This window comes from Alligator sinensis, unplaced genomic scaffold (assembly GCF_000455745.1).
Source record: "Alligator sinensis unplaced genomic scaffold, ASM45574v1 scaffold19_1, whole genome shotgun sequence".
NCBI lineage: Eukaryota > Metazoa > Chordata > Crocodylia > Alligatoridae > Alligator > Alligator sinensis.
In genome coordinates this window covers 3,516,727-3,540,385 of record NW_005841916.1, presented here as the reverse complement: position 1 = coordinate 3,540,385, position 23,659 = coordinate 3,516,727, and the positions used below count along the sequence as shown (strand labels likewise).

General features: G+C 39.1%; 1 protein-coding gene across 1 annotated transcript in view; it reads left to right on the top strand.

Moving 5' to 3' along the window:
• The window catches only part of EPHA6 (EPH receptor A6), a 549,557-nt gene that overhangs the window by 348,476 nt on the left and 177,422 nt on the right, over nt 1-23,659 (top strand). Inside the window, exon 10 of the mRNA XM_025198213.1 lies at nt 9,741-9,926. Within this exon, the coding sequence (XP_025053998.1) occupies nt 9,741-9,926 (186 nt within the window). The remainder of the gene's footprint in view (nt 1-9,740; nt 9,927-23,659) is intronic.

Below are 23,659 nucleotides of genomic sequence, written 5' to 3'. Positions count from 1 at the left end.
TGGGTTATTCACAGCATATGCAATAATTAACCCCCTTGCACAGAATAAACATTAACACGTTGGAACAGGTAAGTTAAGGCAACAACACAATAAACACATCAACTTATATCAACTTAGATAAACCCAGGTAGGCTGAAGTAGCAATACCATAGATGTACACAGGCAACAATACAGGTAAGTTCTGATAATAGACAATAAACACATATAGGCAATGAAGAAAGATACACCCATATAAACTCCCTTAAGGAGTACCCATGACTATATCAACCTCTACAGTACAAAACAACAATCACAAAATATGGGGGTGCACTCAGCACCCCACCGGGTGCTCCCTGGAGCCCCTCCCCTTTAGGGCCCTGGGATGTGGACATGCCTCCTCCCACAATGGAAGATGGTGGAGACTGCAAGCCCACCTACCCTGCAGGACCTGCTGCTTTCCCAGCAACTCCCACTCCCACTTTGAAGCAGCTAAGGCTCATCCCCTGGTAACCAGTCCTGTGAGGGCCTCTCTCTGGTGGCGCCTCCAGCTCCTCTCAATGGCCTGGTGCCCCACACTGGGTACCCAGGGTGTTCCCATGGGAGCTGAGCCTTTACTGTCTCCGGTTCCCCGGCCTCACACTGGGGTGTTCTTCCTTTTCCCCGGCCCTGCTCTGCGCACTGGGGCTCTTTTAGTTTAATGCGGAGCCACACTGCGGGGCTCCGGTTACTTGGCCTGGAACCGGGGCTAACTTGAGTAGCCTCAAGCTGCTCCCAGGGCTAGCTCTCCGTTTGCCAACCTGTACACTGTGTGGGGCCTGAGCAGCCTCAAGCTGCTCTCAGGGCCAGCTCTTCCTGCGCCAATCCAAACACCACCTACCCAGCCACTTGCCAGGTTCACAGGCTCAAGGCATCTCAAGCAGTGCCTAGAACCTGAGCACCATGCACTGATCTGTGCACCATCGAGGCTTAGGTAGGGTCCCGAGGATAGTTGCCTCCAGAGCCCCTCTCTCCTCGCCATCCCTCTCTCCCTCCAGTGTGCTGAGCACACTCTCCTTTTATATGCTTCAGGGGCTCCACCCCCAAAGTTCTCCAGACCTGGCAGGGGCGCAGTTTCAAACCAGGTCCAGACTGCTCTTTGCCTCCTTCCTTTGGGAGGCCCCTCCTCAGGGAGCATCAGAGACAGCCTTGAAGGTTAGGTCCTGTTACACCTTAATGTTCTTATAAGTACTGAGTAGCTCTGAGGGGGTATACCTAATTCTTCTCCCTAGGACAGTGCAGATCCATAGAAACTATACAAACAATCCCTATACCAGGGAAGAAATTGGGTATATTTCCTAGGAATCAGTATGAAAGATGACTTATCAGATGTTTAAACAAAGAAGACTATGGAGATTGAAAAACTGTAGTTTATAATATTTACATCTGCAACACTGCATTGATACCTTTATTGACAGACCATAGTGGTAGATGCCCAGAAGATTCAAATATGTTAATATTTCTTTTTTTGTGAGCTTTTTCCCTTGGTATAAGAAAACAGATTTCAGTAGTTTTTTATCATTTGATTAATTATCCTTGCAGTCAAAAAGAGAGAAGGTTCAAAATATATTTTTCAGGGATACAGTCATTCCCTGTGCATTACCTGCAGATGTGTATGCTCAACAGGAGACTATCTTTTTTTCTTTACTACTTTACCCTATCCTTGCTTTATCTATTATACTTCATTAGTCAGGGGCATCCTGCCAAACCTTTCTGCTCTTCATTCATAGTTGAACAGTTGTAAAGCTAAGGTCTTGCAACATGCCATAAATGGGACAAGACTTGGATTATTCACTGCTGTCAAGAGTACACTAGATTTTCTGTAAAGTAAAAGAACTCTTGACAATGGGAGATACTCAGGTCTGTGATAAAGTGGAGAAAGTCTGAATGGCTTAGGCCATTCAGAACTTTTTATTAAATGACGTGTGGTGGATATGCACAGGAAAGTTTTTTTTTCCTCATTGCCCACTTCAATACAGATGGATGGAGACTATCTATTAATGCTGAAATAAACTTGAGAGGGGCTCTTGAAGGACTGATTGCCTTTTAACAGCTGTAGGACAGATGGCTTAAGCATAAACAGCTTTTCCCCTGTTCACCAGGCATTGAGATTATTTGCTTTCTGTGCATTCTCAATCCTTGACCTTTCCTAGAATTATTGTACAATGGCATGGCTTTGGGCCATGCAGAAATACCCTCAAATGTCTATAAGAACTTCCATGATATAATCAATATTCCTATGGTTCATAATGTTCAGCAGCTTATAACAAAGGTAACTATTTTAACATGTTGTTTAACTCAAGAGATTTTGTTCATCACAGGAATGAATCTAGTAACCAAAAAGGACCCTGTGTCTAGTTCACCTTCCTGAGAGATGACTGTGATACAGTCCAACCCTGGATTTGATCAGGTGCACCTTTGAGACACACTCCTAGAGTGTTCAGCAACCAAACTCCTTTCTCTCATCTGCTGCTTGGCCACTGAGAACAGAGTGAGGTGCTCCAAATGTTACTTTCCTGGTCTACAGTGCCTCACTTTTCCCACCTCACCTATGTCTTGTCAGCTCTTAGCAGAGGGCATTTTGTCAGCTAGAAGAACCACACGTTTGTCCTGTCATGTACTCAAAAAGATTAGATTCCTCCTTCCATAGTCCTGCCTTTATGGTATCAAATGTTCTGAAATCACACTTATCATTTACAGTAAGTATGTTATAAAAGATAAAAATAATTATTGTAAGAATTAGAGTAATCATAAGGAATCAGTAACCATATATTGAGGTGGAGATAGAGATACCAGAACAAACAAACAAAGGAAGATATCAGAGCAATATTGTACCTTATCCCTGAATCTTAATCCTGAGCTCTAAGAATCCAGCTTTTTATTTTTAGCCCAACAAGGTAGAAAATAGCTGCTGCCTCTTATCTTCCTATCAGGGCTTAACTCATCTTCTTCTGTCAGTGAGAGCACTCATCCTGCTAACTAAGGACCTAAAGTCATTCCCTATGCCCAGGAAAACTAAAAACAAACACTAACTTCCATAGCAAGGCTTAAGTGTAGTTTGTTATCTGGCTATTTATATACATCATCCGTTAGATTCTTGGGGAGCCCATTCTATGTATCCTGCCCCCCAAATGTGTATCTTTTTACCAGTTCAGAAGATTGTCCTACTTAATTAGGACCCAAAGAGTATCTACATCATCTCTCACTTATTTCTCCATTGTATGAAATAACCTTCCCTGAATGATCTTCCCAGGTCTCTCCCTTAGAATGTACATTTATCATTGTCTGGAAGGGCCTCCTCCTCCTCCACCACAGGAGTCTGGCCAAGACCAGTCTGGCCAGGCTGCCTCTTTCCCCACCCTCCAAACCTTGCAGGCCAAGGTGGGGGTTTAAACCCCTCCTAAGTCATACTCAGGCCCACCAAGGTCTGGCCACACCGCCCCCCTCCCAGCTCAGCTTCCCTGACGAAGGGGAGGGAGGGCTGCTCTCGTGCCCCTGGGCTTCTGGTCTGAGCCACAGCAGTCATGTGCCTGCATTTCCAGAATGAAATATGGATATCTGTCCACTTGCAAATCGGTTCAATATCTTCAGGTTAGACTAACCCGCAAAGATTGAATCAATTCAGGCTCGGGTTTTTTGAATGTCTGTCCCTAGCCTATGAAAAGGCTCGAGCCCTGCCTCTTTAAACCAATTAGTCTATAAGGTGCCACCTTGCCCCGTCTTCTTCCTTTCTTTAGAGAAACATAGCTAACCACCTATTAGCAATATCATCCACTTCTTTCACAATTAAGGCCTGAATTCTCCTACATACAAGAGAGTTCCAAGAGACATTGTACCTTTCACAGACTGTGCTTCCCAGTGAGCAGATCACCTTATTTTTTTCTTTTTCAATAAATGCAGACCTCAAGAAGGAGCCGAGTTTTTGGCTTCTTGTAAAGAATTGTCTGTTAGGAACAGATATCTATATTCACCCAGTTGATATATCCTTATGATATATTAAACTGCTATTTGTGTCCCCGTGCTGCTGTTTAAATGCCTTTTGATTAATACTTGTGTCAGTTGAGTTTTGCTGCATTTAGTAGTAACATTTCTCAGTTCCATCACCAGCAGCCTTATTTGTTTTCAGGTATGACCCAATATATACTATAGTATCACCGCACTGGCTGCAAGACAACAAACCAAAACATCTCTTCTGACTAGTGGAAAATAGAACTGTATGACTTGCATAGAGCAATTTTCTAGATGGTTCAATTAACTTCTTTCTGTATACTCTACAATAAGAAATGCCAGTTTTATATTGCCAAAACAGATCATTTACACAGTATTAAAAGTGAACAGACAGTGAACTCTGACATTTTCTCTAGTTATCAGCAAAAAATGTTGACTTCACTGACATCTGGCTCTTTAGCTTCTATTTAGTGCACAGATACACACATGAACCTTAGTGCTTCAGGGTCAATATTTATCTTTTTTAGCTAAAGTCTGCAAACTTATGCAATGAAACTTAATCCAGGAGAACTTTGGTTTTATTCCTATTACAAAGATTACTTTTTTGTTTTGTTTCATGAATCATTTAAAATTCAATCTTTATCTGAGTAGAAGTCTTTTTAAAATTTCTGGAATTAATGTCAAACCTTTTCTCTGTGAATTGTGTAAATTGTTTACATTATTTAGTCTATCTCCCTGTTGTCAGTCAAGCCCAAATAGCAAGTTACTGATGGTAGTAACCATCTAGACTATGAATTGATCTCCTATCAATGGCCTGCTTAACTGGTACCCGCATCACAAAAAAGATCACAGATGGAACCCATATTAGCAGTCTCATCAAATACACAAAGGATTAAATGACTGTAGAAAATGAAAGCCTCTTTTGCTTGTAGAGATAGCACATCCAGAATGATACAAAGATATTGTTCAGAGGAAAGAAGCTTTTAAGTATTTCTTTTAATGCTTTAGATGTTCTGCAGGTAGGAAATCTTGGTGTCTTGTGCTGTTCACTAGACACTATCACACTAAATTCATTTGTAAATGCTCAGTGATCTGGAATTTCTACTACTTTTCCCTACGGCATGAAATGTTATTTATTTTGAGCCTTGTGATTTTTGTGTGTTGTGAAAATGCATACGTGTTTTCTGCTCGGCACAAAGCAAATGAAAAATCTGGCATCTTGGAATATTGGCTCTGTCTTCCTGAAGTACATTTGATCCAAGTGAAATTATGCTATCTACATATCTGACCAGATTGTGCAGCTTGGAAGAAAAGGATTCAAATTTGTCCTCTGCACAGGAGAGTTGGTGCTGCATGCTGAGAGATGTGTGGAGTGATTCAGCAAGTTATTTAACATAGCCAACTTTAGTTAGGCTGAACTGGATGTGGTAACAACTTGGTAATGTCATACCAAATTTCACATGAAGAAAAACACCTTCTTGTGTTTAATATGGCATATGAAGTCATCCAAGTGACAGCTAATAAATATTTTTTCTCTATTACTGACTGCTAGATTATGCATGTCCAGATGGGAAGCATATGCACTACCCATCCATTTGTTGGTATAGTGGGAGCAGATCACAGTAGTAGTCTTTGTGTATAAGGATTGTTTGTATAGTCTCTGTGGATCTGCACTGTCCTAGGGAGAAGAGCCAGTGCACTGGGTAGGGTAGAGAGTATCGTGCAGTGTCCCAGTAAACAGTACTGACTGTAAAACACTGCATGCGCCAATGACAAGGGCAGGTTCTCTCTTTCTCTCCAAGCCAGGGTGGTGTTCCAGCAGGAGCACACCTATGGAACAGATGCTTCAGAAATGGTGACTGCCATCCCTTCATAAACGGCAACCAGACCAGGTGAAGTTGTTCAGCTGAGACCTGGTGCTGCTGTTTCACTGAAAGAATTGCTTCCTTTTATCCCCTTTCTGATTCCTCTTTTGTAGAGAGGTTTAAGGTCTAATTCACAACAGCACATGTGAGTTGTACAACAAAATCTGCCTCTTGTGTAGAGTCTTACTAACTCCCTTCCTGGAGTTTGGTTTTATTAGCAAATAAATTACTGTTAGGATAACAAAATTCAGCTTGAGCCTTCTCCCCAAGCTTGGCTGCTCTGAGGGTGGCTCCCTCAGGACTGTTCAAGCAGCATCCTAGATTTTCTCTCTCAAGAGACACTAGCATCTCTTTTATCAGCCTCCTACTTCACTGATTCAGAACGTACTTAAATCTTTCCTAGTGAGAACAACACCTGCTAACAGGCAATCATGCTGCCAGGCTTTCTAAGCAATGTACTGAAAGGGACAATACTGTATTAGCCAGAGAGTGGACAAAATAACCTCAGTAGTTTAATTTATGTAATCCACATGATTCCCAAAGATGAAGCAGTTCGACTCTGCAGATTTCACCAACGGAACAGAACCTCTTGACCTTAGAGTTATATTATTCTGACCTGCTACCAGCTTCTTTATCAAGAAGGAGGACTTGGAGGATTCTCTTTAATTTCAGGCTGTTTCACTTAGAAGAGCCATCAAGATGCACAGAGACACTCTGAGGATAAGTTCTAATGTGATTTAATTGTTCTGAATGCATCACAGAGCAGAAGAGGGCCCTTCCATTTCTCCTTCAAAACAAAGAGGCTGGAATCTAAGATTCTGGAAGTTTAAATCAGCCACTGCACCTTGTTTATGGCAATAATCAGGTGAGTAGAGCTTCAGGCAGAAACAAAAACAATCAAAAGATATAGCAGACTCACCTAGGTTGGTCCCCTTTTTCCATAGAGCATCCCATTTTTATCCCATGATGGCTGCCTTTCAAAGAATTTTTTTTTACTATTATTATCTGAATTTGCCAGTTGTTGGCTAGCTAGTAAAGATTCTGATAAATAATTCAAGGATTATGCTCAAGCTTTATTAACTGTACCAGTGTTATAGCTATATCTTGACATGACAAGCAAGATATGAACTTATTTTTCCTATCATGAATATTGGTTTTCTTCAGTAGCAGAAGTGACAATGACTAAAATCATAAAGATTGCACAACTATTTTCATTATAACTTTGATATCAATCAGAAAGGTTGTCTTACCTTTCTTTTTTAGGTTGAAGTTTTCTATGTTTAGCATCTACTTAAAGACTTTGTTTTTAATATGAGAAAAGGAATTCAGGCAATATTTTATAAAGTACTTCCCCTAGTTAAATGCATGCATGTACCTATATATATTAGATATTGTGTAACCACATGGATAGCAAAATAGATGGGGTAGAAAATTAAAATTTGACATGGAAGTACCTCTCTGGGCACATCTACATGTGCATTAATGTGCCATAATTATGGTACATTAAGTTTAGTACCTGTAACAACAGGCACTAACTTAATGAGCTGTAATTGGCACTACTGCGCAGTAGCACCAGCACGTCTTTTACGTGACATTGAGGTGCAGTAGACTAAACCTATTGCACATTAGTGCATTACAGTGTTGCCAACTCTCCTGATTTTTGGCATAGTTCTTAAAGTCTACGTTTTGAGAATGTGAAAAAATATAGCTCTTTTATATTTATTTATTTATTTTGTTTTTTATTTATTTTATATAAATATATATATAAAAGAAAGAGCTACATTTTTTCACATTCCCAAAGTGTAGACTTTAAGAACAACACCAAAAATCATGCAAGTTGACAATACTGGCATTAGCATGGCTTTCACCGTGATGCATTAATGTGCAGTAGAATTAGTCTACTGCACTTTTTAGCATGTGTATACGTGCCCTCTAGGAAGTATTTTGAAATGTTTTTGCAAGATATTTTTTGTTAGCTGAATCATGGCACTTTGAAAAATTGCCTCAAACATCTACAATACATTTGGTAAGGATTTTGTGGCACTCTTTAGTAACATTAAGATGTTACTAAAGGACAGCTATGACTTGCATACACCCTTAGCTAAGTCACATATGCACCCTTAGCTAGATTTGTATTATGCATGTTGAATCTAACATACAAAAAAGTTATATGTGTACTTAGGTTCCATTTCAATCAGTCACATGCATTAGTGCTTTGCTGAATAGAGGATGATTATGCTTAAGTATTCTTTTTCTGAATCTGAAGGACCAATTAGGTGATTGGGCTAGAGGATTCTGGTAGTGTCTAGTCTAGTGGATCTCAATGGTTTTATGCTTCTCACCCCTCATTAGACTCAAGACTTGTTTGACTCAAGACACCTCTCAGAAAATGTCAGTTCTTAATTTTTGCTTTTTTTGGCTATGGAAAAATAAGAGTTGTTCTTGAATGGCAAAACACTCAGAAAGACCACAGCAGATCAGAAGGTTTTTAACATTATGGATTCCTGTTTGAAAAATCTGGTTTTGTCTTGTGAACTGTGTTTGCACACCTAACAGTTCTACCATTGCATGGCACCCTGCAGCACCCTTGAAAGAATCTCAAGATATCGCAGGGTGTTTTGGTCTAACCAAATGATCTGTGTAATGAACATTTGAGTAAAACAAAACACTAGAGCTTGGTTTGCACAGTCGCTCTTAATTCTGGTGCAATGCACATATGCTTCATAGTCCATTCTACACAAAAACAGAAGGCTTCTCTTACATAATTTTTTTTTTCTCTAGAACTATATAAGTGAAACATTTTTAGAACTGTGTAATTCTCTTTCAGGTTATTTTATGCCAGAGTTCATGAAAATGATCGAAAAATGCATAGCAAACAGTATGAAAACAGCATTGTTATAGGCTAAGTCCAATAAAGATAAATAGTGATAGTTTGCTGCTGAATATAGTCCTCATCTATTTGGATCACAGTTAGCTACATAGTTAACATTCAGTAAAGTGCACTTAATGAACATAGTGCTGATGACTGAAAAGAGATTATGCAGTACCTAGGTGATGACAGAATTATGAAAATAAATACTAAATGACTCTTGTGAGAATGAAATTAGGGTAAAAAGAAAAAGAATGGAAAACATATTACAGGATTACACATGTTATTTTGAAAACTGTATGTGAACCTGAAATTAAAGTCTGTATTGCAATGTATATGTTTGGAGTAAAGTTAAGAGGTGCAATCTTACCTTTGCAGTTTCAGAAATACTGAATGTTTAATTATGCAACCCTTACATTCTCATAGCATGACTTTTAGTGATTTTTTTTACATCTTTTTATTAATTCTACCAAGTGCAGTATTCCAAGGCCTTGCTGCACAGTGTCCCTATTTCATTATCAACATTATTAAAATCTAACCATTACTAGTGCTAATTCCTCATGGCAAGCCCAGCAGCACAGCATAACCTAAGTTCAGTGTCTTCATAAATCAGTAAAAACCAACTACATTATGCAGGTTGTATGATGAGAGTAAGAGTATAAGTCCTGCTCCTATACTTATTGATTAGTATTGAAATATATTTCAAGTGACTATACTTCCTCTGAAATTGTGATAGGTATTCTGTGCATACTAGCTTTTGATAATTCATGAATTTCACTCTCTCATCCATTATTTCACAATGACAAAGCTATACTAAAACTCAAGAGATATATATATTTTTGAGATACATCAGTGTTCTCATTCCACTGATTATAGTAGACTATTATGAAAGCCATATTTGTAATTTTTTTCAAAATTACTTTTATCACAAAGAAAAAAGCTTGATGAGCATTTAATTTAAAGAGCAGGGTCAGTATGGATGTACAGTTCTCTAGAAAATAAAAATTATTTCATAACAGACTGTTTACTCTTGTTCTTTGCAGGTGAATTTGGAGAAGTATGCAGTGGGCGCCTGAAGACACCAGGAAAAAGGGAGATTCCTGTTGCCATTAAAACTTTGAAAGGTGGTTATGTGGACAGGCAGAGAAGAGATTTTCTGAGGGAGGCCAGTATCATGGGACAATTTGACCACCCAAATATTATTCGTCTTGAAGGAGTCGTTACAAAAAGTAAGTTATTTTCATGTTATCCTGCTAGATCCACATCAAAATTAAGGGTTTCTTTCATGATAACAAGAATGGTATTGTATTTCCCAGTAATAACCCAAAACACAAGTGTATGCTAATTGCTAAAGAATGTGAAACCATTAATACAGGACAGTGTAACTTATGTGGTTTTAATAAAAAATGCTATATTTTTGTAGAAACCCACTTCATTCAAATAATACCCTTAGAGGATAATATTAAAAAGTATGGCAGTGCTTAAAGGAATCAAGAATCTCAGATGATGTCAATATGAAGGTGAATTATCTTGCAGAGGTAGAAAGCTGGTAGCTATATTTTTCTTTCCCCACAGGCAGCCATTTTCTATCATCCTGTACTGTTTTACTGATATTAGGACCAAAATGAAATCATTTCCTATATACAAGTAAAAAAAGTAAATTCTCTTAAAAATTTGCAGTACACTTAAACTTCAGCAAAATATCAGAAGAAAACAAATATACCCAAGTCCTGTTTCTTAATTCAGAATAATCTGTGTAATATCTTCAGCTTTATAGCTATTTTAGTTGAATGTTGAGAAGACAGAAAAACTTACCTCTTCCACAAAAAACCATTAGTTTTAAACCCTTAACTTGACATGGTTTATGATTTTTCTAGTGTTAAAATGTACAGTGACTATTTCAGCATGAGGTAAAATACCTGGTAACATGCATGAAATTTATTTAAAGCAGACCTTTTTGCAGCATAGATTCCAAAGCATAGGAGGCATTATGTTCTCATAATTAAATCCTTGCCATAACCAAGCTATGATGTTTGCTGATTTGCAGTGCTTCCTTATGTTTATTTCTCTTTCAAGTGGATTTTGGCGTGGTGTGGCACAGAGTAATGTAGCAATGCAGGCCTTTCTATTATAACCCTATCTATGTACCTAAAGCTACACTTGGCAGAAGTAAGATTATGGTTCTGTAGTTCATACAATGGACTGGAATTTCCATAGATTTACTCAGTGACCTTGTGCAAGTCAATCTCTTTAGGCCTTGGTTCCAAATCTGTGCAATGGGAATATTTACACTTAGCTTCATATGAATGTTGCAAGGAATATTGCATTAATGTTTATGAATATTTACTTACTGCAGTGATGGTGGCCATGTGCTATTAACTTTCAGATAGATATAGTTTGATCTTTATTTCTACTTAGTTATTCACTATTCCCCTGAGACTGCCATCATGGATGTCAGTGATTTCTGGCTAAGATAATATTGGGCATTTATGTGAAACATGGAAAACTGTAGGAATTTAATTGAAATCACCTGCTTGTTTCAGATGTCCTGCTGGACAGCCATCAGATAGCTCTACTAGCCCAGGTTGTTTTTTGTACCAGTGTCATATAAATGACATGGCTCCATATTCCATTACTCTTCAGTCAATCTTCTACCATACACAATGCATGTAATTTCTGAAAGAAGTTAGTTTGTGGTTTGCTGACATCACTTGTTTAAATCCATGCAGAATAGACAATGTACTTGGCAATGGCATTATTATTTAATCTTTGCCATAATTATAAATTATCATATTAATAAAGGTTTATCATCCACTCAAATGAGAAATTGGATAAGGATTAGGGAAAAACCATGTAAATTAATATATCAATATCATCTAATTATGCTGCTTGTTCCCACTATGAAGGCAACTGTGGTCTTAGATCACCTGAAATGGATAAGATATATTTCATAATTGTTGTGCTTTCCCCTAAGGGCACCATATACCTAGGTATGGTTTCCTGAATATTTACCTATAGGTGATAGACTAAGAGTGCACAGTTGTATGGCTTACCATTATAGTTACACAGTTTTACAGAAAATACAGGCATTGCTGTCATATTACAAGGAGCTGGAACAGTAAAAATCTAGCAATATCACTGTGATTTCCTTTGAAAAAACAAATAATCTCATAGGTTACATACAGATTAATTCTAATACTTTTGTTGAAATGTGGAGGGAGCTAAACTGTTAACGTTTCACCCTCTAGAGTGAATTGTGCAGCAATATCAGCAGGCATTCAGAACTCACTGCTACACACTCTCTTGCTGTTCTGCTATTGGGTTCTGCCATTGCTCCATACCATCTCACCTGCCTTTTCTGGGGTCGATTATGTCCCCAGCAGGGTTGTGAAGGCATAGTCCATGTGGTTCCTTGAATGCAAGCTCTAGAAATCTATCTGGTATCTACACAAGCCAATGAGGGAGAAAAGTTAATGATATCCAATGGACACTTCTAAGAGGGGCAGGCAGAATTCACCCCCAGATAACTTGGTTGTTTAATGATAAAATTATTAAGAATAAGACTGATAACAGCAGAAACTATTAACTGGTGTGCATACAATTGCACCAACCTATAGAGATACATCCAATACAATACGCTTGATTAACAGAGCTGTAACACTGTGTTTAGCACATATGTTTTCCCCTAGTCACCATTAGTTATTAAATTGTAGCCTTTACTGACATATATTGCATCAGTTTGTTACCAGTACTCTCCATAACAACATCATTGGCTATTGAACTGAAAAATAAAAAGATATTTGATTGCAATAAGCAGAAGGGTCCTACCAAATCAATAATTATCGATCAGGGTAACAACAAATTCTTCCATACATCACACAAATGAGAGATCTTATGTTGCAGGACCAGGTAAGCAGAAGTTAGCATTTAAGTAATACTGTTCTCAGAAATTGCAGTGTATGCGGTCTGTCAAAGAAAAGAATGCTGTATTAGGCCTTTCACAAATGAATCAGCAGGCTTTAAAGGTTTCCCTCAGCAGATTTTTAATTCTCTTTTTTGACTGTTTTCTTTTTTACTTGCTCCATTCACAGCCCCTGTGCCAACAGTAGGGAGCAATGGGTAGTATGGAAGCTGGAATACTAACAATGCCACTGAAAAGTCCATTTTGCCAATAATGAACCTCCTATGACTTATTTGTTGGCTGAAGACCATTTTGTACTAGCAGTGCAGGCCAAAGCAGGCACACCACAGCACAGAATCTAGGCTTAGCATTTCATTAGTATCACTAGTCAAAGGGGCAAAGTCAAAGAGAAGAATTTGTTCACATTAGTTTTGTTTTAGAAACATTGATTAAGTGACTTGCAATAAAAAAGGCCATTCATTGTCTTGTAAGTCCATGATAGATGGGCTTGTCCAGACAAATGAGGAAAATCTGTGTTTTCCTTTCAAGTCAGTCTGACATAGTGGGGATGGGAGTCTGCTTTGGGAGCCTTTCCCAATGGCTCTATCTCTTCATTTCAAGTGTACTCAGTTGTACTTGTGTATTGTTATACAAGCGGGCAACCTTTCATTAGCAAATGTGGGTGCAGATGAAGAGTCATATTCCACAATAGTCGGCTATTACCGCAACCAGGAACTAAGCTGAGAATAAGACATACCTTTGATTTTTAAATCATGTGAGACACGCTAATCCACACTAATTACTGTGCATACACCAGACTTATAAAGACAGGCAATTCCATGGCATTTCATAATTCTTCATTACTTCGCTGCCTCCATTTCCCCCTTGCTAGGTCTTTCACTGGTCCAGCTAACTATCTTCCTAAAATTTTTTATTTTCAAAACAAATCAGTTTTTGATGGTCTTTCAGCATCATGCACCAAGTCTAACTGCCATATATCACTACAGGTCTAATAATTATGGCTGTTTGCAGACATTAGGAAAAAAAGGCCCTTTACTTGAAACTCCATGCACTCCCACACTGAGCCAGCACATGCCCAAAAGAAGCAGTGTGTTGGACCCAGCTTGCCTGACATCTGTATGAATCAGGCGCTTCAGTGGGACTTTTTTGGTGATTTTATCAAATAGCTGATTGACTCAGCTTTAGATAAAAGTCCCAAAGAGCCCTGCTGAAGCACCCAATATATACAGACACTGCAGTGCCAGCTCAAAGTAATGTTCTGCTTCTTCCAGTAAAGCACAGGTTTTTGCGGGGTGGGGGCAGGTTAACATCTGCAAATAGCCTATGTGCTATAACTTCAATGTCCTTCTAGACAGTATCTTGGACCAGAGAAGTCTATTATAGCTATTTTATTCTCACTTGAGATCCTTGAAATATTTTCCCTGCTCATCTTATTGATGTCACTCAACAATGATCCAAAATACTTGAATTCTTGGACACTCTGGAAGCTATGGTTTCCTATACAAAAGTTTTGTTTTGCTGTTTCAGTTATGTTCTTGCAAATGATTGCCATATATTTGGCCTTCTCACCATTCACTATAAGCCTTACTCTCTTGGCTGTACATTTTAAAATTTCATACATTCTAATACATTCTACGGTGTTGTTGCATATGATGTCCAAATCATTTGTATACGCAAAGATTATTGTGCAATCTCCCGAGTAGAACCCCTTCTATGATTTCAGCCACCAATCTGACAACTAGTTCCCATGCCAGATTGACCAATAGTGGAAAAGTTCATCACCTCATGTCAGGCCCATTGCCATTTTGAAGGTATCAGAGAAGCTTCCATCCACTTTAACTCTCCCTTTCATGTCTTTAGTACATACCCTAATCACTTTTATGAGCTTCTTAGGGAATCCAGATTCTACCATTATCTTCCAAAGCCTCCATTTATGCATACTATCATAAGTAGGGACCTACCAAAACTTGCCGTGGAAGTGAGCTGTGCAGTGGTTCCTTTAATTTTGCTCGTTTCTCTGTGCGCCTCCCCATTTTTGTCATCCACCACTGATTGGCTAACAGGCCCCGGCAGCCCCACCACTTGCAGCTAGGAGGCAAAACCCACGGCATATTTAAAACTGCAGTATTTGCCTCCAAGCCAATCAGCAGCAAGCGGTGGGACCACCAGGGCCCCTCCACAAATCAGGGGTGCAGGTGTGCAAAGCAAAATGAGCAAGCTTAAAGAAGCCATTGCACTGTGCACTTCTGCCACAATTTCAGTAGGTCATAAGCTTATTTAAAGTCTGTAAACAGAGGATGAATACATACCAGTATTTTTGCACAAGTAAGATGCTCCAAGATTTGACCTAGCCTCTCCCTCCCCTGAAAAACTCTAACTTATTAGAATTCATTTTAAAGGAATTACCACATATTTGACAAATAGCTTTTGAACATTTGAGAATTTAAAAATGTCACTCTGACTACCTGAATCTTTTGAAAGGTCAGTGTCCATTATGCAATATGCTGTGTGGTATCATTTTCCATAAAAGTTGAAAATTATGCACCCAGAAAGGCAGGATGGGAAGGACAGCAACCATATTCTTGGTCCAGCACTAGCACAGTTTCCCATAACATTAGGTATACATTTGGTATGGTATTTGAAGCTTGTTTATTATCTGCTTAGTATTATGTTCCAGTGACTTTCAAATCCTGAATGCCATAGTATTTCTCAAATCTTTTACTCAGTCATCTGACAAATGAAATTCAAAGCTTTAATCACAGAGCTTCTTTTTTAAGCTATAGCATATCACCTTGTCTCGAAAGAAGAGGCCTGAAGTCAGCCCACCTATTTTAAGATGAAAGCAAACCATGATCCTAAGTCATTGCAATTTGCAATGAGTACTTTTAATTGCTGATCCCTTTTCACTCATCACAAATGTCAGAAAGAGCCATCAATGAATCTTCCCGTTTTCCCCCTCATTCAGATAGGACATTGTGTTTTAAGACTTTGAGCCTTCAGGATAATGATTCAAATGTTGCTCTTTTCTCCAACCTGTTAACAGGTTGAATCTATTTAAAGTGAATTCAGAATTCATTTTAGAAGGTTAAGTATATTATAGTACACTGTCTTTAATATATACATTATAGTATGCTTGTCTATTAAGCAAAAGGATTTTATAAGCCTATGACACTTTAATATTAACCACATATCTCAAGATTTTACTCCCAGATGATGTAACTATACTGGACAAAATCAAAATGTTAAAATATTAAGAACTGAAAATGTGATCTTTTGAACTTGGGTGGAACATATTAGTTTACAGAATGTCATTAGGGCAGTGTGCAATGGAATAGTGTGAACTATATTATTGTATTGTATTTATAGTTATTTTAATGAAAAATCTCAAAAGGTATTTGAAAATTAGTGAGCTAAATCACTGTAACATTACCCATAAATGAAAGAGTTCTAGTTGCACATTTTGCCTTTACTTGTACCACTATAGAAACATGCAGACGTAATAATTACATTGGGCAGCTTATGATAATATAATCTGTAACCAGTGTAACTGTTATATCTGTCCATATTCTAAGCAGGGTTTTGCCTGCCTACAGCAAGCTTGAATTGGGTTCATTTAATTTATTTTGTTTTATGCTGTATTCTGCATTAAATACAAGTACATGACTAGCAGTTAATTTGTTTTGATAGACCACCACTTTGGAAACAGAACAATTAAAATTTATCTACATATTTTCACAGAAGAGTTTACTAAAAATATGATCCAAAATAAAGAATAGGATATTAGAGCTATAGAAGATGACTGACATACACAAGATAAAAATAACCAATTGTATCCATAACCTATTTTGTATTAAGTTGTGTCTGCAGTGGATTTCCATCCAAAGCATAATATTAATCTAGATAATGCTAAGTTGATTTTAGACACAAACATTTGCTACCAAGACCTATAATACCACAGTAACTGCTTTTCCTAAATGACACATACTTAAAATGAATTAGCTCTTAAATCTCTAAAATATATCTTTTTTTTTTCTTTCATTCATCATCATCATCTGTTCAAACTTTATAGCAAGAACAAGGTACCCATTACAGTTTCAGACAGTTTAAGTCAACAACTTTTTTTGTGCTCTTTTTTTCTGTATTGCAGTTAGGAAGCAATACATTATAATTATCTGCTTAGCTATATGTTTCACAGGATGATAAGCAATGAAGAAAAGCGTACTGTCAAACGGTGAAACAGTGAACAGCTTGTTAGCAGCAAGATGCAGGGTCTACCATAACTAAGCCTTTTAAATAGTTTCAAATGCTGATCCAAAGAGAACATACATACATTTTAAGATCTTCTTTTCCAATACTTTATAAAATCACTGTTTTAAAAGGTATTTAGTTCTCTAAGAATGAAGGTCAGCACCTAATGGGGACATAGGTGCTAGGTATTGTTGAATATCCCACTAGCAACTGTGTTACTTAGAAGCCTTTAAAACTCTGGTCTTATATTACCTACTTTTTTTTAAGGGCTTGATGTGATAATTAATTTGCATAATTAACATCATTACCAGCTGCAAGTGATTGCATTTCCATACAAGCTTCGTTCCCCTAAAGATGATATTTTGTCATTTTTTCTCCTTAACAGTAGGAGAGAAGATTGTACAATAAGGTGAACTAATTAGTTGTAATGCCTAGATGGGATGTGCATGATTTTTTTTTTATGAATACAATCAAGATACTTAATGAGAAAAAGAGACAGAGCTTCAACTGTACTGACAGGTCTGGTGCAGCAAGATACTTCATCTATGATGCTGATTTTTTTGCTTATAGAATAGGGCTTCACAGATTTGCCTAGGTAATGCCAAGATCCATTCCAAATTAATGTTTTGGGTTGCTTTATTTTTCAAATTGTCCAGTGGGTAAAAAAAAAAGAGTTCAAAAAATAAACCCAGGGCAATGATCCATAAATTGTTTTTGTTCATGTACATTAATTTCTTTGTGACTTCAGAGTACACTAGTAAATATACTCTATTATATTTTGTACAAATAATAAAGTCTTAGTATTGCAGTTCTGTTGCTGCTAAATCTTTGTTAAGAATTGAAATGAGACCACTGGCTTTTATAGCAAGACCTCTTGGGTTTTGAAGATGATAATTGGTAATGATAATTAGGAAAATTCTCCTGTATTTGAAGCTGGAGTCTGGGAATTTGTGATTATACTACAAGAATTATTTTGTACATTTTAACCTAATTTAGCAATATTATAGTAATTCTCTTTCCAAATTCAGTATTGTGTCCCTTTGTTTAATTTGCATTATAAAAGCCTAAATTGATTCTACTCTTCAATAACAAATCTTCCTATTATAACAATGTCAGAGTTGCATTGAGGCATAACTTGGCTAATGAAAATGAGGGTGATGCATTCTTGCAACCTGTCAGTGAAGCCTGCAGCCGTTCTAACTCTAATCCATTTTATTTTACTGTCAAAAAAGACAGATTGATAAAAAGTTATTGTTATCATGTGCAAATGTTCTATACAACTATGTAGTGTGTGTACTCTTCCCAGTTCATTTGACTCCATTTACAGAATATATACAAGACTCATCATGTCTTTCTTATGCTGTTTAATGTAGGGTGCTTTTATGTGGGTGCTCCAGTCTAGCACTTATGCCCAGAGGTTATTTTGTTTGTGGAGTGTCCAGGCAGAATGCTACCCCAGGTAGCAGGAGGTGCATCAGCTGCTTTCAGACTAGTGCATTGGGTGGGAGATGAGGTTGCAGGATCCTCTAGCCTGCCCAGCCACATCTGCTTTGCTTCCTACTAACTGCAGCAAGAACTATGACTGTGACACAGAGAGCTTGATTTTTCCCTCAGTTTGTTTGAAATCAGTAGTAAATGCATTGAAGTAAATCAAATTATTTCTGTGTTGCACTGATGAGAGAGGAGAATTGGTCCTGGAGAATGCAAGTTGCCCTTTTTTAGGTGCTCAGTGGAAAAAGGGAATTTTTGCCTTTCCCCAGATGCTGTCAACCCATTTAAGTCTGGATGGTCTGTATTCAGTTAATAGGACATGATGGATGGATCCATAATGGATCAGCTGAATATAAGACTGAAAACAGTATATGATTTGATATGTGATTGGTAAGGATTTGAGGAAAGTAAGTAAGGAGCATGGTTTTGAATAGCATATATGTGGGATGGATAAGTAGGGAGCCTAGGGAAAATACTATTACAGTAGCCCATGCATGAAATAATTAACAATTGAATCAAAGTGTTGCTGGCAGGCTGTTCTGTAGTTGTTGATCTTAGGACTGTTAGCGATGAAGTGTGATGGCCAAGGCAGTTGAATTGGTGTGGGCTGTAACGGTAAAAATAACAAATCAGAAGCCAAAAGATCTCTCAGGTTCCTTGCTGCCAATTGAGATTAATTTCATTAAAGGTGGCCTCTGCAGAGAAACACAGATGCATGGTTTTCTATTACAAGTTCTATTACAACACAGTATACATTTGTCAGACTTTTAATAATAAAAGTAAATATATTATCTGAACCAATGATATTATGATGCCTAATTAGCCTGGGAGCATTCAGCAGTTCACCAAGGGCCCGAGAAAACAAAGAAAATGGTAAAAGAGCTAGATACAGCAGCCCCAGGAACATTTACTATTAAATCATAAGAAAGACAAACAATTATGTTACTGAATGCCTGAAAGAATGGAGAAAGCAGGTAAGAAACTATCCAGAAAAGGAAATGCAACTGAGAGACAAAGAGTAGAGAACAAAATTAAAGTGAGATCTTATTCTGAAAGGTGTTTTTTTTAAAAGCAGTATAAGTTTCTAGGTTTATTGTTTCAGTGATTTCTAGATTATATCTTCTCAGATCATGTGTAAAAGATGTTCTTTTTTCCCTAACTGTCAACCTTGTAAATGGAACTAAGAGCCCTGGATTTCAATATGAGTTCTTCCCTTCTTGCGCATTATCACCTATAAAAAGGTTTTACAGGCTAAATTAATACCTCACCTATACTTTTCCACAACCCCATTGTCTTCCATTATGCACTTAATGATACAATGTTACAATGTAACACTATTTTGAAGAGAGTCGTATAGATATTACTGACTTGAACTCAATAAGAAATTCTCATGTACAGAAGGGAATAGAATGAGTAGCTCACTCTTCCTAGGCTGTATTGCTTCTGTAGGGCTACCTGAAACTAAAAGCAATAAATGTCTTTTGACATTTGGGAGAGCAAATAGTTTGAATAAACACAAGGAGCTAGGCTGCTGAGTAAGAAGGTGTTATTTTTACTCAATCACTTCACAGTAGAACTGCACTGTAACCAATAATTTCAGTAATGCAAGGTGCAGAAGAAGGCAGGGTATATTTTCACCTTATAGCATAACCAAATCAGAGATGCATAAGCTTTTATAAGTAGTAGCTTACTTCATCAGATGGTAAGAGGGGAATGCAGGAAGCAGAGCTTCTAAATAGATAGTAGTGATTAGAATAAAAATGGTAGGAAAGTGGGGAGGAAAAAGGAGAGGCCACTGCTGGAGGAAGCCAGGTGGGTAGAAGAGAGAGGGGAAAAAAGGAATAGCAGAGGGATATAGGGGTTATATAAACTAATCCAGCTTAGGGGATAAGAATCTGTAGCTTTGGTTTAGACCATATTAACACAATCCAGTCTGTGGGTCATTTCTTGTTCTGCAGTTCCACATTTTAGTTGTTTTTTAATGTGTCATTATCTAAGAACAGCTGCTCTGAAGTCAGCTGCAGAATGTCCAAGAAGGTTAAAGTGTTCTGTCCCAGGCTTGTGTGTCTTTTAGGAACTAATGTTACACTGGTGTTCGTTCACTCTTTCACCTAGGGATCACCCCATCTGTACAGTATAGACCGTAGAAGGGCATTATAATCAGGTGATGGCACATAGGGGAGGTTCCAGAAGGTTTCACAGTCCCTTTTTGGATCATGGCAATCCCTTTTGGATCACAAGAGCAGCATCCAGGGACTCTTAAGTCCCCAAATCAGGCAAACCCCATCCCCACTTAATACTTCCTTTCCCTCCGTGCACTAAGGCATCTCCCCTCCTGTTTCCCCCTGCCCCACCCATTGCTGCCACTATCTCTGGCTGACCCCAGGGGTGGAATGGGAGCTACAGAGCTGCTGCTGCCTTGCTCCAGCTGGTCTGCACAGAGCTGAGTTCAGAGGGGACAGTGGTGATAGGAGCAGGCAGGTTCTCCCTGCCTCCTTCCTCCTCCAGTATTCCCCAGGGGCCCAGGGGCAGGAGCAGGAGAGAGAACAGGTTCCTGCACAGCCTTCGCCCACAGCCCTGGATGAAGTGGCACAGGAGCAGTGGGACAGCAAGAGTGGCAGCAGCGGCAGGCAGGTCTTCCCAATCCCTTCCTGTGCCCAGAGTAGTAAGTGGAGAGGACAAGAAGGGGAATGGAAGGGAAGGGGGCATGCCACCAGCACAGGTGGAAAGGGAGGGGTGGCAAAAGTGGGAAAGATTCATATTTGATTGGGGACTTTGAAAAAGTCCCTGCGTGCATTTCCTACAACATAATCTGCTCTAGAGGGGAGGCTAGGAGTAAGGGATGCAGCCACCTCTTCAGTGCCAGCCACTGCTTCCACATCCTCCTTCTAAAAATCCTGGATCCACCCACAATGTCATATGTGACATTGGTAGAGGAGCAGGTGAATAAACCTTGAATGATATTTGGTCCAGCGATGAAAATAGAGTTGATGTGGTTGGGGTTGATGAGGAAGCCAGGTCCAGAGCAAGGATTGGTACCTTGGTGAAAATAGGAGTTAGATAGTCTGTTGCTGGAGAGACATGGATTGAAGTCAGGAGCTTCCTGTAAGTTGAAGAGGCCTGTCCCCATGGTTGTCATTTTATAGGAGGGGTTGGAGGTCTAATATTCTTATTTATAATCCATTAATGATGTATCCAAGGGGTTCAAGCTGGGGGCTGTAGGTGACAACTAAATAAATTGTGGTGTCTGTATCTCAAGAGTGATATTGTAGCAGATTGGAACATGGTCTGAGTCAGTCTCTATGAATCTGATTGGCTATGGTTGTATTCTAAGTACAGGAACCACTGCTGCAAATCCTTAAGGTATGCATCACAGTCAGTGAGATCTGAGCAGACATGGCTGTAAAAAGCCTTGGGGTCTCCATACTGCTGCACTTTATTTTATTGAATAGCAGGGCAGAAAATAAATCCAAAAGAAACAGCCCAATAATAACTGAGTGATTTTTGACATGTATTTTGTTAAGTTATTAGAGTTTTCACATGAGGATGTTGAAATAATGGTTATATTTAAAAAATAATTTGCTTCTAAAATAAGTCTTGAAAAAGAACTTTTGGCCAAAATGCTGTTGTGAGAGTTGTATGCAACTTTAAAGAGTGAGGGGGTTGAAACCAGCCAGAATTGTTCTGGGGTAGAACCGCTTTCAGAATTGATGTTTGGTGTTGAGAGGGAGGATGTACCAGAAACTAAGTTATTTGATCGCCTGCTTAAAAGAATAAGAGTGCTACCTGTTTAGTTGAGGGAGCTTGGAAGCAGGAAGGATTGCAATGGAGGCTTTCCTGTGGTAAAGGAATGATAGAGGTAAGCTTTGTCAGCAGTCTCTTTGGTCTGTATTACTTACTTTGCGTTTACATAACTGGACTTTGGTGTGGTATGGGTTCTTTCGTGGGCTAATAGCCCTATGTAGTCATTTCATAAATAGTACCTCATTTCTGGTTCTCATGGGGGATGTCAGTCACTCTGACATCTGCTTGGAGGGCATTACAGCAGTTTTGGAAAGACCGACTAGGGGCCATGCTCTTCTTGACCTACGCTCACAAACAGGGAAGAATTGGAGGGGATATAGAAGTGGATGGCAAGTTGAGCAGCAGCGACCACAAGATGGTTGAGTTCAGAATCCTGACAAAAGGAAGAAAGGAGAGCAGCAGAGTAAGGACCCTGGACTTCAGAAAAGCAGACTTTGACTCCTTCAAGGAACTGAGGGTCAGGATCCCCTGGGAGGCCAGTCTGAGAGGAAAAGGAGTGCAGGAGAGCTGGTTGTATTTTAAAGAAACCTTACTGAGGGTGCAGGAACAAACCATCCCAATATGCAGAAAGAATAGCAAATGTGGCAAGTGACCAGCTTAGCTTAGCAGAGAACTCTTTGGTGAGCTTAAACACAAAAAGGAAGCTAACAAGAAGTGGAAACTTGGACAAACACCTTGGCCGTAAGAATATTGCTCGGGCATGCCGGAATTAAGTCAGGAAGGTCAAAATGCAACTGGAGTTGCAGCTAGCAAGGGACATGAAGGGCAACAAGAAGGGTTTCTACAAGTTATGTCAGCAACAAGAGGAAGATCAGGGAAAGTGTGGGTCTGAAATGGGGGAGGCAACCTAGTGACAAATGATGAGGAAAAAGCTGAAGTACTTAATACCTGTTTTACCTCAGTGTTCACAGGCAAGGTCCACTCCCAAACTACTGCACTGGGCAGCACGGTTTGGGGAGAAGGTGAGCAGCCCTTAGTGATAAAAGAACAGGTTAGGAACTATTTAGAAAAGCTGGATGTGTACAAGTCCATGGGGCTGGATGCAGGGCATCCCAGGGTGCTGAGGGAGGTGGCTGATGTGACTGCAGAGCTGCTAGCCGTTATGTTTGAAAACTCATGGCAATCTAGGGAGGTCCAAGACAATTGGAAAAGGACAAATATAGTGCCCAACTTTTAAAAGGGAAGGAGGATCCAGGGAACTACAAACCAGTCAGCCTCACTTTAGTCCCTGGAAAAATCATGGAACAGGTCCTCAAAGAATACATTTCTAAGCACTTGGAGAAGAAGAAAGTGATTGGGAACAGTCAGCATGTATTTGCCAAGGGCAAGTCATGCGTGACCAACCTGATTGCCCTCTGTATCAGTGAACTGGTTGTGCCTGCCACTTTAAGACCATCAGGCAGGCTGTGGAGCCACTGGCAGGGGGGGTCAGGCCCAATTAGGTAGTCATCTGGCTGCAGAGGGCTGCCTGGGTGGAGGAGGGCTGGGGAGGCAGAG